The sequence below is a fragment of the Hyperoodon ampullatus genome, assembly GCF_949752795.1.
Source record: "Hyperoodon ampullatus genome assembly, chromosome: 1".
Classification (NCBI taxonomy): domain Eukaryota; kingdom Metazoa; phylum Chordata; class Mammalia; order Artiodactyla; family Ziphiidae; genus Hyperoodon; species Hyperoodon ampullatus.
Window position 1 is genome coordinate 128847441 of NC_136914.1, and position 15749 is coordinate 128863189.

At 42.1% G+C, this 15749-nt stretch overlaps 1 protein-coding gene across 1 annotated transcript in view; it reads right to left on the bottom strand.

The window, feature by feature from the left end:
* KIAA0232 overlaps nucleotides 1–15749 on the bottom strand; it is a gene marked incomplete at its 5' end in the record, with an annotated part of 54240 nt that overhangs the window by 18233 nt on the left and 20258 nt on the right. Inside the window, 2 exons of the mRNA XM_079712836.1 lie at nucleotides 382–448; nucleotides 11937–12074. Of these exons, the coding sequence (XP_079568962.1) occupies nucleotides 382–448; nucleotides 11937–12074 (205 nt within the window). The remainder of the gene's footprint in view (nucleotides 1–381; nucleotides 449–11936; nucleotides 12075–15749) is intronic.

Consider the following 15749-nt stretch of genomic DNA (forward strand, 5'->3'; position numbering starts at 1 on the left):
TAGTTGACACCTTTGCAGGCCTTGATGTCAACAGGCAAATATTAATTTGGGGGGTGGGGGGGAGGAGAAGGATGGGAAAGGTAAGAGGTTATTGCTCCAGATCCCTGAGTTTCAGTTTGAAGACAAACACAATGAAACATCTCCTTTCCATGAGGGCACTTGTGGATTAAGTCATCCCTTTGAGGGCAGGGATCTATCGACCAGTGATGGCTGTGGAATGACCCAGAAGCCACTCACAGCTAAAGACAGAGCATGACACTGGCCTGGTGACACACTGAATACAAAGACTTTGCTCCTGTTGCCTTTTCTTTCTGATCAATTCTAAGATCTGGTGACTCCACGCCCCTGTGCGTGGATAGCCCTTGGAGGCGGCACTCTCACCTTGCTGGCTCTGCAGGTCCTTCAGCCTGGAGCAGAGCTCCTCCACTAAAGTCTCGATACCAGAGCTCTGCGTGGGAACAGAAATGCACATAGTTTACTGCCAGGTATGTAAGACTCAGGTATTTGTATACTTTTGTCTTAATATAGAAGCTTTACAAATCTTCCATGTTTCAAAAGAAACATTATCAATATTTAAATGAACATAAGAGTTTAAAAACTATAGGTTTCTAGATTCAATTTAGTATACGTATTTTACTAATAAAGTATATTCACCAGCACTTACTGACAAAATGTGAAAATACTAATGTACCTCCCAGAGTGGCTTTGTCTTCCCAGTGATACAGCATCTTGCTCACGGGGGAGAGCCTAAGGACCTAAATGCCCATCTTTCGGTTAAAAAGTCAGTCACTATCAAAACCATTATTCAATATCTGTACGAGCAAGGGCTTGTACGAGACTCAATACAAATTAAAATCACAAAAATCTCCTCGTGGTCCTCTAGGAGTACATGGTCTAAAGAAAACAGGTGACTTTTTTTTTTCTCTTAAAGTGAACACTCATGACTGGAACAAACAGAGCACGTGGAAAACATATGTCATTACTGCAAGTGGATGTGAAAGCTTTAAGGGTCATGAATAGGGTATTAGCCTCTGTACAGAACTGGGGTAAAATTTAAGGAGAGTCTGAAATTGGGAGGAAAGGAATAAGAGCCAAACTCTAAAGAAAAATGAATGATGGAAACAGGCATAAGCAAATCTTTTACTATGTAGACTTTTAAACTTTTAAAATTCTCTATTTCTCACAGGAGAAAAGAAAAATCTTTTACAAGGTACCAAAAAAGTGAACGTATTTCCTAGGAACTTTTTATTTATTCAGTGGCTGAAAGCCCTATTTAAATTGGAATCGAGTCTCTCTAGGTGGCCACGACCCGAACAGACGCACAGGACTCTGCCTCCTGTCGTCCTCACAGGGCCTTGAGGGGCTAAAAATAGACGCTACCCCATTCACCTCACCCAAAATGACTCAGCAAAGTATTACAGATATCCTCAACAAGAAACCGCAGTTACATAGTTTGAGCAGCAAGAAAGATTACAATGAAAACAGCTAATTGTAAACATTGATAGTTACAGTCTATCCACATATCACAGCTTTTAACAGGAGACAGGACAAAAGAAGAAAGGGAAATGGGCCAGAGGAGAGCTGTCCTTTCCTTAAAAACTCCTAAAAACCATGGCAGATATTAGTCATAAGCTCAACTCTGACCACACAATTCCATCGGAAAGATTCTGCTTACCATAATGTTCAAGGTGTGATGAGTATGGCCGTTTTATTCCACTTCCTCCAGACCATGAACCTAACACCGGTGTCAGCTGACTCGCGGCTGCACGCTGGTCTGTACAGCAAGCCTGTGTCACTGTGTTTCTAAAGCCGGTGCCAGTCTCCAGGGCAGAACACCAAGCCCTAGGGATTGCTTATACGACTCCGCTCAATCCTCTGCAACGGCGGGCCATCTACTATTCTCCATAGAGCGCTCATTACAACAGTCACCAGATGTTACTTTTTATGCTTTGTCTTGGAAATCACTTCCAAGCAACTGTAAAATTTAGCTGTTCTGGACAGTAATGCAGCTTAGAAGTATATACATTTGCTCTCATATATAAATGGAAAATAGACAACACGCTTAGTCCTTAACCCTGTACACAAGAGCAAGCTCTACCGACCCCACTTCTGTCTTCCTTCCTTGATTCCTGAAGCATCATAATTGTATTTTTTCAAAAAAGTCATGAGACCACTGGGTTATCGTAACAGCAAACCGAGCAACAAAAAGGGGTGTCAGAAGCAGCACTGGACCCTGTCATCTCCTGGCAGGCATTCTGAAGTGTCGATTTGGTGCTGTTAATGAGAAACTTTATCCATTTTCCCAACTATGATATTAAGTACTAGATAATTTTATTAATCATATTTTAACAGTGTACCATATCCACGAGGGCATTCAAGAATACGGAGAGCCTGCAGTACATTATACTCATATCTTAGTGACAGCTCTAAGGGGAAACAATGCCGTAGGTGAAAAAACACTAACATTCTACCACGTAACTCATGAACTGCTTTTCCCAGCTGTAAGATGGCTAATACCCACTTACCTCCCAGTACCAAACCAACATGAGAAACTGCTCTGCAAACCACAGGAGCACTCTAAAATTCAAGTTATGGTATCCAAATCTGAACAGCGGGGGGCGCACACACGGAGCCGGGCACTTTTCAGGAGATGTTCAATAAGCGGTCTTCCAGACGCACGACCATTCACTCGTGTACTTCCCACTCACTCACACAGCAAATGGTCAGGGCCCCCGACGGCCAGGGAGGACACCCGGAGAGATGAGCTCCCTACCCTCAGGGAGTTTACCCTCGAATAACTGTCACTTCTCACAGTTGGGAGATGGCCGGGGCAATGTATCTGGGCCTGCATTCCTGCCTTGCCCATACTCACTGGGCAGTGGGGTGCAGCGCCACTCCTGGTCTCTGAACACCTCCCTCTCAAGATTCCCGAGGGTAAACTAAGGTGACGTGCGTATGAGGCACCCCTCAGAGTGCCTGTCACATGGGTCACCTAAATACTGTGCCCCCTTCTAGACTGTTGATACGTTTCTCACTTCCCAGAGTCTCATTTTTGGATTCACTGCTTTTTAAAATGCCTTGAGTTTTTGCTCTGATTTGTTTGAGGGTGGAGGAGTAGGAAAGGTAACTAACCTGATCTAGATACCGCAAAGTCCTCTGGATTCTGCCGGGACTCCACAGTGCTGGCACTGCTGCCTTCCCTCTCCTAGGCTACAGGGTGGAGCCAGACACTTTCGTGATGATGCAGCCCAGGTCAAACACTGCAGCTACTGTCCCACTGCTTCTGGGAAAGATTTTTTATTTGTTCCCTGATAAACTTCTATCATTTCCCATACCACAGCGTTTCCAATGCTTCTTCCCCCTCTCTGCGCTTCCCGTCCTTCTCAACTACTGACCTTAATCATCAGCATCAAGGAAACAAAGGCAATCTGACTTATTCTGCCTCATTCTCTCTCCTCTCCATAGTCAAAGGCTTCTGTAGCTATATTAATCATCTCAAAGGTTAATCTTTTATGGAGAACCCTTTGGGACTGGATATTGCCTAAATGCGTGACAGGCAGTTCCATACCAACCCTGTGATCATTAACCAATGTGGTACTCGGGGGCACTCAAGCGGTCCATGCCGCTGGGAGTCAAAAAGACATGGGTTTGAACTTCACCTCAGGGTTAGCCACATGACCCCCTTAAGCCAGTCACCTAGCAAAGCCTTACTTTTCACAGCTGGAAAATGGGAGCATACCAATGACACTTCCAAATAGCTGGGTTTTGAACTTCTTGTATTGGTCCCCTAATTTCTTTTTTCTTTCCTATTTGCCATTTCTTCTTTTTTTGGTTTTACTTCCTGTGAGATTTCCTCAGCTATACCTTCCAACCCTTCTGTTGAGTTCTTTCATTCCCATTATCATGTTTAGAATTTTCAAGAGATCATCTTGTCCCTTGGATTGCTTCTTCTTTGCAGCAATCTTTTCCTCAGAGAGAAATTCCCCAATCTTCAGAGTTCTAGCAGACAGGGAGAAGAAAGGGATGGGGATTCAACAATTTGCCAACTTTCATTTAGTCCCCAGTTTTTATTATGGTATCTCATGCTTTCTCTCAGAGGTGCCTGGAGTCCCAAGCCTGTCTGGTTTCCATCTGTCACGAAAGTACCTGTCAGGATGGGGAAAGCCTGGTACCCTCAGTGAGCCACAACTCCTGGCACTCACCCCTAGTATAGGCCCCTCCCCCAAATGTGCTAGGATTCCTCAGTGAGACACTAGCAAGTGTGATGCACGCCCTCTCGGAATGCTAACTCCCAGGCTCCATCTGCCATAGACAGAAGCCTAAGCTAGCCACACAGAGAAGGTCACAGCTCCTAGCTATCCCTCCTGAGGTGCCAGACAAGCTAAGAGAGCAATCTTGGATGTTCCGGTCCCAGCTGCCAATGACTGCAACAGTATGAGACCTCAAACAAGACCAGCGGGGGCTTCCCTGGTGGCGCAGTGGTTAAGAATCTGCCTGCCAATGCAGGTGACACGGGTTCGATCCCTGGACCGGGAAGAACCCACATGCCGTGGAGCAGCTAAGCCCGTGCACCACAACTACTGAGCCAGCACCACTACTGAAGCCCACGTGCCTAGAGCTTGTGTTCTGCAACAAGAGAAGCCATGACAATGAGAAGCCCGTGCACTGCAACGAAGAGTGGCCCCCGCTCGCTGCAGCTAGAGAAAGCCTGCGCACAGCAACAAAGATCCAACACAGCCAAAAATAAAAACAAATAAATAAATTTATTAAACAAAAAAAACAAACAAAAGACCAGTGGGACTTCCCTAGAGGTCCAGTGGCTAAGACTCCGTGCTCCCAATGCAGGGGGGCCAGGTTCAATCCCTGGTCAGGGAACTAGATCCCACACGCCACAACTAAGAGCCCGCATGCTGCAACTAAAAGATCCCGTGTGCTGCAACTAAAAGATCCCGCACATGCCAACTAAGACCCAGCACAGCCAAATAAATAAATATTAAAAAATATATATAAATAGTTAAAAAAAAAAACAAAACAAGACCAGCAAAAGAACCTCCCAGCTGAGCCCTACCCAATCCACAGACCTATTAAGTCAATAAAAGAGCACCAGTAAGACAACTGAGAATATATACCAGGGTTCATATACTCATGTCTTCAGTGGCCAGGGAAGTAATACAAACATGTGACAGCCAGGTATAACGCAATAGGAAGCAGTGGGGCACGTGGCTACGTGGATGGAATAAACATCCATGGCCTACAGCGATTTAAGGATAATTTTTAAACAAAAAATCCAAACAAACAAAAGGCTGTCTCTGCCAAGGCACCTGCATGAGGGCTGTGATTCCCATCCTTAAACACAGGAGGATCTACAAACATCTACCCAATGGCTTGCCTCCAGCTCTTATTTATATTCGCTCTCTAGAATGTGTTATAGTGGAGAAGGGAAGTATGCAATGGATAAATATTACTGCACACCTACTACAGGCCAAGGAGGCATATAAGAAAAGATAATCTTTCTGGTTAGGTCCACAGCTTTCATCAGATACGCAAGCCTGTGATGCTAAAATGGTGAAAAAAACAACTGACTTTAATGTAGCAGTCTGATGCCTAAGTATATACTCTAGAAAAGGCACTGTACATATGCACAAGGGTGGGAGCACAAGAACGGTCCTTGCTGTGTTCTTTATAACAATCAAAACTGGGAAACAACTGAAAGGTCCATTACCAGAAGAATAAATAGCTTTACAGTGTTACAATGGACATTTAGCAGTGAAGAGAAACTGTAAGATCATACTAGTAACATAGATAAATCTTTCAAAATGTTAACTAAAAGAAGTTACAAAATACATAGAGTATGATACCATTCATATAAAGCTAACATGCAAAACAGTCACACCTTTGTGTATCCCCTCAAACAACATTTAGTAAAAGCATAACAATGTGCACGGGAGAGAGGAAAACCAAGTCCAGAGCACTGGTAACCTCAGAGAGAGACGGAGAGAAGCACCACGAGGAAAGGGCACTTGCGGGGCTCAAGCTGTTTTCATGATTATATGTTTCTTAAGCCACGTACACAGGTGCTCACTGTCCTGGTCTCTGTCCCTCCCCGCGTCTGCCTTCCCGCCCTCACACACTCGGTCTGTCACACCCCACTCCATAACCCCCGCGTACGCCTCTTTTTATGCCCTTTTGCTCACCTCACCCTCAGATTTTTAGAGCAGCCCCTCCCACTTGTTTCCTGTTCCATACCCTCACTTTCAGCATTTAATAGTGTAGGAAATTTCCTATAAAAATCCCAACTTTCTACCTTTTCTAAAAAGAGAGAAGACCTGGAACCACCGGGATGGCGTTTCCCACAGGCCAACCCGCTCCCCACCGCCTCATTCATTTAGCGTCCTACTCAGCCCCTGGAGACACGCCAGACGGCAAGCTCTGGCCAAACAAGCAAGTGGTCTACTGTTCAACCTCCTCCCCCAAACCACCCAGCCCATCAACCCCAGACGCGCATATCCAACTGTGTTTTCAAAATCTCCACCGGCTCTCTCTCACAGGCATCTCACGTTCAAATCCTAGTTCACACCCATCCACCCACAAATTAGGGCTTCTTCCCCTATTTCCTTTTCCTCAGTAAATGAAGATTCCTTTCTTGCAGTTGCTCAGCCCAAAAACCTTGGCTACCTTCTCTGACTCTGCCCTCTTCCTCCACCCTACATCCAATCTTGTCAGCTCTACCTTCAAAATACATTTAGAAACTAACAAGGTCTCGTCCTCATCGGTCTGCTGGACTAATAAGGTAATAGCTTCTTACCTGCTTTCTCTGCATCTGCCTCTGCCCCTCCCCATCTACCCTGCCTCGCCCCAACCCATCTACTCTTAAATGCAGCAGCCAGCAGCACCTTATCAGCATTTAAGTCAAGTTACATCACCCCTCTGCTCCAAACTCTCCAACTTTCGAGGCTTCTCAGAGGAAAAGCCAAAGCCCTCACAACGGCCTACAGGCTTCCTTGAATACCCAGCTCTATCTATGCCCAAGGAGATAAGGCCTAGGCTTCCCCAGGCAGGGTTGGCTGTGACAACACAGCAACTGTGAACATTCTTAGCTTTAATAACCACTGGCTTCTCAGGGGCCTGGCCTGTAGAGGGAGCACCGCGTCACCTCTTACAATGTAGACAGCGCACCCAGACGGGTACTGCACATATTTAAGGGCTCAGTAAATATTAGTTATCATTGTCTTGATGCTCATTATCCAGAATGGATAAGTTCAAACATCAGCATGCAAAGAAACAATGTATATGGTCAAAATTAACCTTGAAAGTAAATTGCCATAAATGACTTTACATGTTTTTTAATATACAACCCTGTACAACATATAAACATACATACGCAAAATATTGAGATGTACTATGTACTTTACTGGTGAAAAGAATTTTACTGGTGAACTTAGCTGAATGTGAAAATATGAGCAGTTGCAATAAGATTTCACTGTACCGAGGACATAAATCCTCTACAAGACTCTTTAAATAACCACAGATCAAGTCAGTTACCCAGGGTAAGTTGCAGTGCTGTTACTTTCAAGACTAAGTTAATTGAAATAAGGTATCATTGCATCCTAACTTTATTCCCCAAACAGGGCCTTGTTGAGTTTCTAATATTCTAACCATTCCCAAAATGGGAGATGAAATACTAGCTCTGATTCAGTTTTAAGTAGCTCAATAAAAATAAAACAGAAATATAACTGATTATTAAAAACAAAAACAAAACAATATGAAAAGTTCCAACTCTGGGGAAAGAGAAAACAGAACCAAGTAAACTTGAGGATTCAAAAAACAACAGTCGGCACAGTTCCACTTTTTATGTTTTTAAAAGGGAGAAAGGGAGGTGTGGATATATGTAACCACATCAGGCATGTGCCATGTCCACTGGTAACAGAAACAGAACAGCTTAGGATAACATCACGAAACTATAAAATGCCCACCTGGGGAAGGTCTGAGTGGCCTATTGCTGAGTCACAGCACCGTTCTTATTTACAGACCCCATTACTAACTGCACTCAAATCAAATGCAAACTGTTATAGCAAAAAATGAGTACCAGGGCTTCCCTGGTGGCGCAGTGGTTGAGAGTCTGCCTGCCGATGCAGGGGACACGGGTTCGTGCCCCAGTCCGGGAAGATCCCACATGCCGCGGAGCGGCTGGGCCCGTGAGCCATGGCCGCTGAGCCTGCGCGTCCGGAGCCTGTGCTCTGCAACAGGAGAGGCCACAACAGTGAGAGGCCCGCGTACCGCAAAAAAAAAAAAAAAAAAAAAAAGTACCAGAGAATTCCATGTTATTTGCATGTGTAAACGAACAGTATTAGCAAAGGCAGTTTCAGCTGGGACTTAACAAACAACAAAGCCCATTAAAGGTCATGGTCCCCAACAGGAATAAACAATGGCTCACAGATGTTCACGGGCGTTGCCAAACCTATCATCAATGTATAAAATTAAATTTGGACATAACTGAGTTTCCTTATGGTTTTGGTGACGTTTCTCAGATAAATATCGGGCTGAGCGGGTTCAGAGACGTGCTGAAATGTGGGTACAGCTTGATGCAAGGATTAAGCGGAAGCACAGCATCACACCACAGGGATGTAAAACTGCAGTCAGAGAAGTCAACCATTCTATTTAAACCATGGCGCAGCGAAGAGTCTGATAACTTTGGATGCTTTTACAGAAACAGCTAACATTGTAAATGTAACAGTCGCACATGCACACACGAAAGTAATGAGAAAAGAATTCATCTCACATGTAATGCAAAACATCACCTCTACCTACCTACCTAATATAGTGATAGCATCACCTATGTTACTGTCTTGTGATTACGTCATTAACATTTTAAGCAATTAGACTGTAAACCTGTTAATGGCTTTTGACTCTGATCAGTTAGTAGTGACTACAGAGAGCTGCACGAAGAAGGGGTCTAAGTTGGCATTAGAACTGGTGGGAAAGCAAAGCACAGAATCGCCAACATTACCATCCTCAGTATTTAGGGAATGAACAACACACCCACGTGCAAACATTCACTGTGGCAAAAATATAGATAAAATAGAACTCTGCATTATAATTTCCTACATAGGGCCTTCTTTGCTCTCTTCTTTTCACTGAAGCCACCAGGCAGATTCTAGAAAAGAAAAACCAGCCTACAGTTCATAAGTGACCACAGTGAATCCTTTCCACTGGTACAGGCCATAGTTAGAGAGGGTTCTTTTCAACTTCTTTCCATTGGCTCCCAAGAGCCAGGTGAGCTGTCTTAGGGGGCTGTGCACTGATGCACACACAGCAGGCGGCTTGGGACAGGGCTCCGGGGCTTGAGGACTTCCTACTTCCTTTTCATTCTGACCCAAGCACTCGGCTGAGCTCCTGGTGTATGACTGGCACATTCACTTCCTCAGCCGACTTTAATTTGGTGAGATTAAAAAAACAATCCTTATTAGGAAAAAGAATGCAATAATTTTTAATAAAATGACAAGGAAAGAGTTAGGACAAATATGCTTCATTGGGTTTGAAAACAAAAATCCCGCCTTTGACAGCCAGGCAAAGGAAAGCATTTTCTAAAGCAACAACTTAAAGAATCAAAGATCTGTACAAGCCACTCTCCTCCCCTGCACTGTTTCTACCTGACACCAAGTTCTTTGTTGGCACACATCATGCTCAGCTAGGATGAATTACACACACTCAAAAAGCTGTCAGAGGAGAAGGGTCTTGCACTGCACACACCAAGGTGCCTGTGCTCCCCCTTTGCCCACAGCTGATTTCAGCTGTCCTTGTTTTTCAGTCCACTTCACCATGAGTCGAAGGCTAGAGTCATTTCTCAGCAACTGTGGTCCAAAGCAGAAATAAGATCCTTTCCCAGATTGAAACTCCCTACTAATATTTTCCTCCCAACCATGACTCAGCAGTAGCTTTTTTGGATTTTGCTCAAAGAATTTACCTGAACTAACCTCTTACTTTTAAAAACCATCTCCATTTTCAATTCCTTTAAAAGCTCTGAAATCCTTTACCAATCCATTACCCCCTTCAGTGTCACACAGAAAACACCTTTTGGGTAACTATCCAACCACCCCCTTTTCTCTGAGGACTGCCCATCACTCAGCCCCTGCTGAAGGAGTGGACCTGCAGGCAACTCTGTCCCCTCGCCACAGCTTATCAAAGCACAGGTGGACAACTGGCGCAAGCCTAGCAAATCAGATTCTCCCTCAACTGAATGGGACTGGGTACCAGACTTCAGCAGTCATGCTGGGCTGGGGCTAGAATGGTCATTTTTTCACCATGCGTGTGCCGAAGCAGAGAAAGCCAGACTTCAGGTAGAGAGGGAATGACCCAGAAGCACAGAGAGAAGCAAATGAGAGACTGTGGGTCATTAGAGAAAATGACTTCGGCTGCCAATCATTTGGTTCCCAGTTCAGGTCACTCCCCAGGCTGCTGCATTTCCAGCACTGGGTTTCAGTGAGATAGCCCTGTAACCTTTATGTATATTTCCATTTTTTCTTAAACTAGGTTAATTATGTTCCTTCTCTTTGTAACAAAAAGGTACCTAAGATAACCACATGAGTGGTAACTTCCAAATTCCTATCCCATAGTCTATGAGGCAGCAGCTTCAAGAAATCAGAAGTTAAAAAAAAATCCAAGGGGTGAGGGAGAGGAAAACAGTGGGAAGGAGAAAAAGAAGGACTGGATGAAAGTGGAAGACTCTTTGGAAACTGAGGTTCAATTCAATTCAAGAGAAATGCAGTACCTTCTACACGACAGGCACTCACTCTGCTAGGCACCAGGAGATGCAAAGATGGGGAACTCACAGTCCTGGCATCCAAGGAGCACAGTCGTGAAGGGAAGACAGAAATGCACAACTGCATTTAGGATGTCAGGGTATGCACCACGTACCATGGGCACAGGCCAGGGAGTCGGGCTCCCACAGACAACTCTGAGCAGGATGAGAACACACAGCTGGGAAGCACTGAACAAGCTTTCAAGGGCATGTGTGGTAGGTGGGAGACAAAATAGAACTTCTGCAGATTATCAAATGCAGCAAAGCTGGTTACCCCCAACATCAGACTGCTTGATAACTTAGGAAGTTTCTGCAGGTCGGAAGCTTCTCTACACATCTTGTATGAATCTTCTCAATTTAACTTCGAATTGTAAAGGTGCTTAAAGCACACTATCTCAAATAGCATGGTAAAAGCAAAATAATTTTCCAAGTAGTTATGATCTCAGAGATTTTATCTTATAGTGAGTAACAAAGAATAAGAATATTAATTTAAATAGGCGATTATGCTCTAAAACTATGTTGTTATTTCAGGATGCTGAAGGACATAAGAAATATTTTACATGAAACGTTAAAAGGTCACTAAAACAATCTTATAATATTTTCCTTAAAAGCAAACAAAAACTTATGAATCAAGCAAACATAGTGTTCTTAAATGTTAGAACTGCTTTCCCACTTCTAGCAATGTATCCAAAAAATATATATATACCATGGAAAAAGCCACGCATGAAAATATTCTAGACAGCATAACAAAAAATCAAGAGCAATCTAAATATCCAGTAATAAAGAATATATGAGGTGGCTATTGGAATATTATTTGATGAAATATAACTTAGCCACTAAAAAGAATAAAGGTAATGTATCAGTAATAACAAAATGAAATATATGTTAAATGGGGAAAAATATATATAACATTTTATGTATTCTCCAATTACAATAGTACATAAAAAATATATAAAACTCAATATATATAGAAAAATACTATAAAGGAAAACATGACAATGTTTACGTAATGGTGGTGAGATAATGAGTACTTTACTTTTCTAAGTTTTTTTGGTCAAGATGTGTTATCGGTAAACTTTTAAGACACACCGCCTCCTTTTTTTCTCCCCTAAGTATTAGAAATCAAATGTAAACTTACTTCATCAGAAGCAGATCGAAGACACTGGACAGCAGCCTGTTTTTTCATTTCTTCTAGAGTTAGATCTGAGCACTTTTTCTTACTCTTTCCCCATTTCTTATAAGCTCCTTTTTCCCAGCCCAGGAAGATGTCATTCTCCTAAAATAAGAATAGACGAGTTTCAATGATCAACGCTGAATAACAAGTTTCAAACACTTATTATTTCCCACATACTTACACATATATTCCCCTACCAAATTATTTTCATTCACAAATTGGTACACACTAATAAATTAAGAGACCATAGGACACTGTCAATCAGAACACTTCAGAATAATCCATTGTTTTGATATCTGTTACTGAAGTAATTATTATTTAGGATGTATGATCTCAATAAATCTGACCCATTTATATTTATAGAAAATGCTAATAAACTCATTCACATGTAAAGTCAAGTGTTATCATTTAAATTTCAGTATAAATTCTAAACTATACACACAATTAAATGTCCTCTTTTCTGTACTCCCCACTTGTCAATAATGACTGTTCATGTTACCAGCAGATTTTTTTTTTTCCAGCCACGCCACACGGCATACAGGAGCCTAGCTCCCAGACCAGGAATTGAACCCGTGCCCCCTGCGGTTGAAGGGCAAAGTCCTAACCACTGGACCGCCAGGGAAGTCCCTAACTAGCAGATTTTAACATTTAACAGGTGAATGGTTCATTCCTATATCTTGCAGTCTAAAAAACAACAGATATAAAATATTTTACATATTTTAAGTTTATTTTCCCCTTGATTATATATGCCTGTTATAAAAACTAAGGAAAATTAGAAAAGCAGGAAGAAAGCAAATTATCCACGATCCTACCACCCAGCGAAAATTATAACAATTTGGTCTGCTTCATTTGGTCTTTTTCACATGCTTTAAAAAAACACATGATTGAACTCACACTATTTGTACAATTTTGTACTTAACTTATATTGTAAACATTACCCCCATGTTACTACAATTCTTTGGTTATACAATATTCCAAGATGTAGGTTTACTTTACCTCCCTAAACTGGGACTTGAGTATTTTTAATTGCTTTGCCACTTCATTTTGCCCTTCATTTGGTAAATTATTATTAAAACCAGTGGACAGACAAGGGGGGGGAAGATTAGAAAGAAAGACAAAGGCAAAATTAAGAAAACTCCTTAGAAGAATATTTGGCCTACAGTGGGCCCTCAGGAAATAGATATGAATTAATGAATGAGATGGAAGAAAGGAAAAGCACAATAATAATAAATTCAAAAGATCTCTTGGATCAAATCACATACCATCAACTGTGTAGCCAATCTTTACTTTGATCAAATACAAAAAAGTACTTTCATGCCACCAGATAAGAGTGGGAGGACCCCTCCCCTCTATACTCACCATAATTAACATACTTTTTACTTAATTTCTTGGGCATGTTTGCAGATCTCGTGAACCCGAAAAACATATTTGCTGGCTGAGTGGTGTCAATTCCATTTGCCAAGGGAAAATGTGCTTGATGGCCAAGTAAGAACTCTCAGTGTATTTCCATTTATCTAATGTGTTTAGCTGGACAACACCTGAAACCTGACATTCCTTATCAGTGATATCTTCTGGAGATAGAGCTTGTCTTTTCACAGAAGCAGAAATAGAACCATAACAACGTAGATTTGAAGCTTCTGAAGACAGAGGAAAACGTTATAATTTTCCTCTATTCACAGCATATAAAACAAAGAAGGTAGAAAAGTTCTGTGTAATTACTGAAAACAGGACTCCTTTCTGTTTGAGTTGCTGAGACTAGCTTTCTCTTTACTCAGCATTATAAACATGTTTCTCTACTGAAGCTATACATATATATATATTTAAAATATTTATTTATTTATTTATTTTTATTTTGGCTGCGCCAGGTCTTAGTTATGGCATGCGAGATCTTTTAGTTGTGGCATGCAGGATCTAGTTCCCCAACCAGGGATTGAACCCAGGCCCCCCACGTTGGGAGCATGAAGTCCTACCCACTGGACCACCAGGGAAGTCCACTGGTGGTCCAGTAGTGGAAGTCCACTACTGCAGCTATATTAAAGTTCAGCAGGGTTAATACACATTCAAAGGTCCAAATAAAGTTTTATTATACAGACAGAAGGGACTTTCAAAATTCACATGGACACACAGTCCTTCTGGAGGGCAGTTTGACAATACATATCAAATATCTTAAACATGCATATGTACTTTTGATCAATAATTCTACTTCCGGGAATTTAGCCTAAGGAAAAAAAATCACCAAAGTGTGCATAGATTTAGCTACAGTGATGTTGACCATATAGCTGTCAATAACAGCAAACATGTAGAAACAACCTAAATGTCAAATAAGGAGGACTTGGTTAATAAGTTATAATTCATCCAGGCAATTAGATATTACAGCCATTAAAGAGATTATGAAGTGTATTTACTGACATGGGAAGCTACTCACAATATATATAAGAGAAGTAGTTTATACAACAGTATGATCTCATTTTTGGTTAAAATACACATGCACACCTATTAATGTGCATTAAAATGTCTGAGAGAAATGTACTAAGAGGCCACCAAGGAGCTTGTCTCTTGGTGAGCAGGAATAGGAATCTATAACTTTTCTTGTAACTAGGTCATACTCCTTTAACAGTTGAAAGTTTTTTTTTTAAATGGAATACTCGTAAGTCAAGAATAGAGAAATGAGAAGAGTTCCCGTAGCTCTTCACCTAGAACATGTGTCTGGCGCTCGCTTTGTTTGTCACATACCATAGAATTTGCTTTTTAAATATACAATTCAGTGGTTTTTAGTATAATTCACAGGGTTATGCAACAATCACCATTACCTTATTTTTTAAAATTAATTAATTTATTTATTTTTGGCTGTGTTGGGTCTTTGTTGCCTCACGCAGGCTTTCTCTAGTTAGGGCGAGCGGGGGCTACTCTTCATTGCGGTGCGCGGGCTTCTCATTGCGGCGGCTTCTCTTGTTTCAGAGTTCGGGCTCTAGGCACGCGGGCCTCAGTAGTTGTGGCTCGTGGGCTCAGCAGTCGTGGCTCACGGGCTCTAGAGCGCAGGCTCAGCAGTTGTGGCGCACAGGCTTAGCTGCTCCGCAGCATGTAGGATCTTCCCGGACTAGAGATCGAACCCGTGTCCCCTGCATTGGCAGGCGGATTCTTAACCACTGCGCCACCAGGGAAGTCCCACCATTACCTTATTTTGAAACATTTTTCATCACCCCAAAAAGAAGCCCTGTACCCACTAGCAGTTACTTCCCATTCCTCTCTCTCCCAAGTCACTGGTAACTACTAATCTGTTGTCTCTATAGATTTTCCTATGCTAGACATTTCATATAAATGGAATTATACAATCCATATCCTTTCCTGCCTGGCTTCTTTTGTTTAGTGTAACGTTTTAAAGGCTCATCCATGTTGTGGCATGTATTAGTACTTCATTCCCTTTTATGACTAAATAATATTTCACTGCATGGATGTACCACACTTTGTTTATCCATTCATCCACTGGATTGTTCTCACCTTTCGGCTATTGTGAATAATACTGCTGTGAACATTCATATACAAGTTTTTGTATGCACACATATTTTCAATCTTGTTGGGGATATACCTAGGAGTGGAATTGCTGGGTCACACAGTAACTCTATATTCAACCTTCTGAAGAGCTGCCAGACTATTCTTCAAAGCAGCTATACCATTTTAAAACCACACCACAAGTATATGAGAATTCTAATTTCTCTACATCCTCACCAACATTTGTTATTGTCTGTGTTTTTTATTTTAGCCATCCTAGTAAGGATG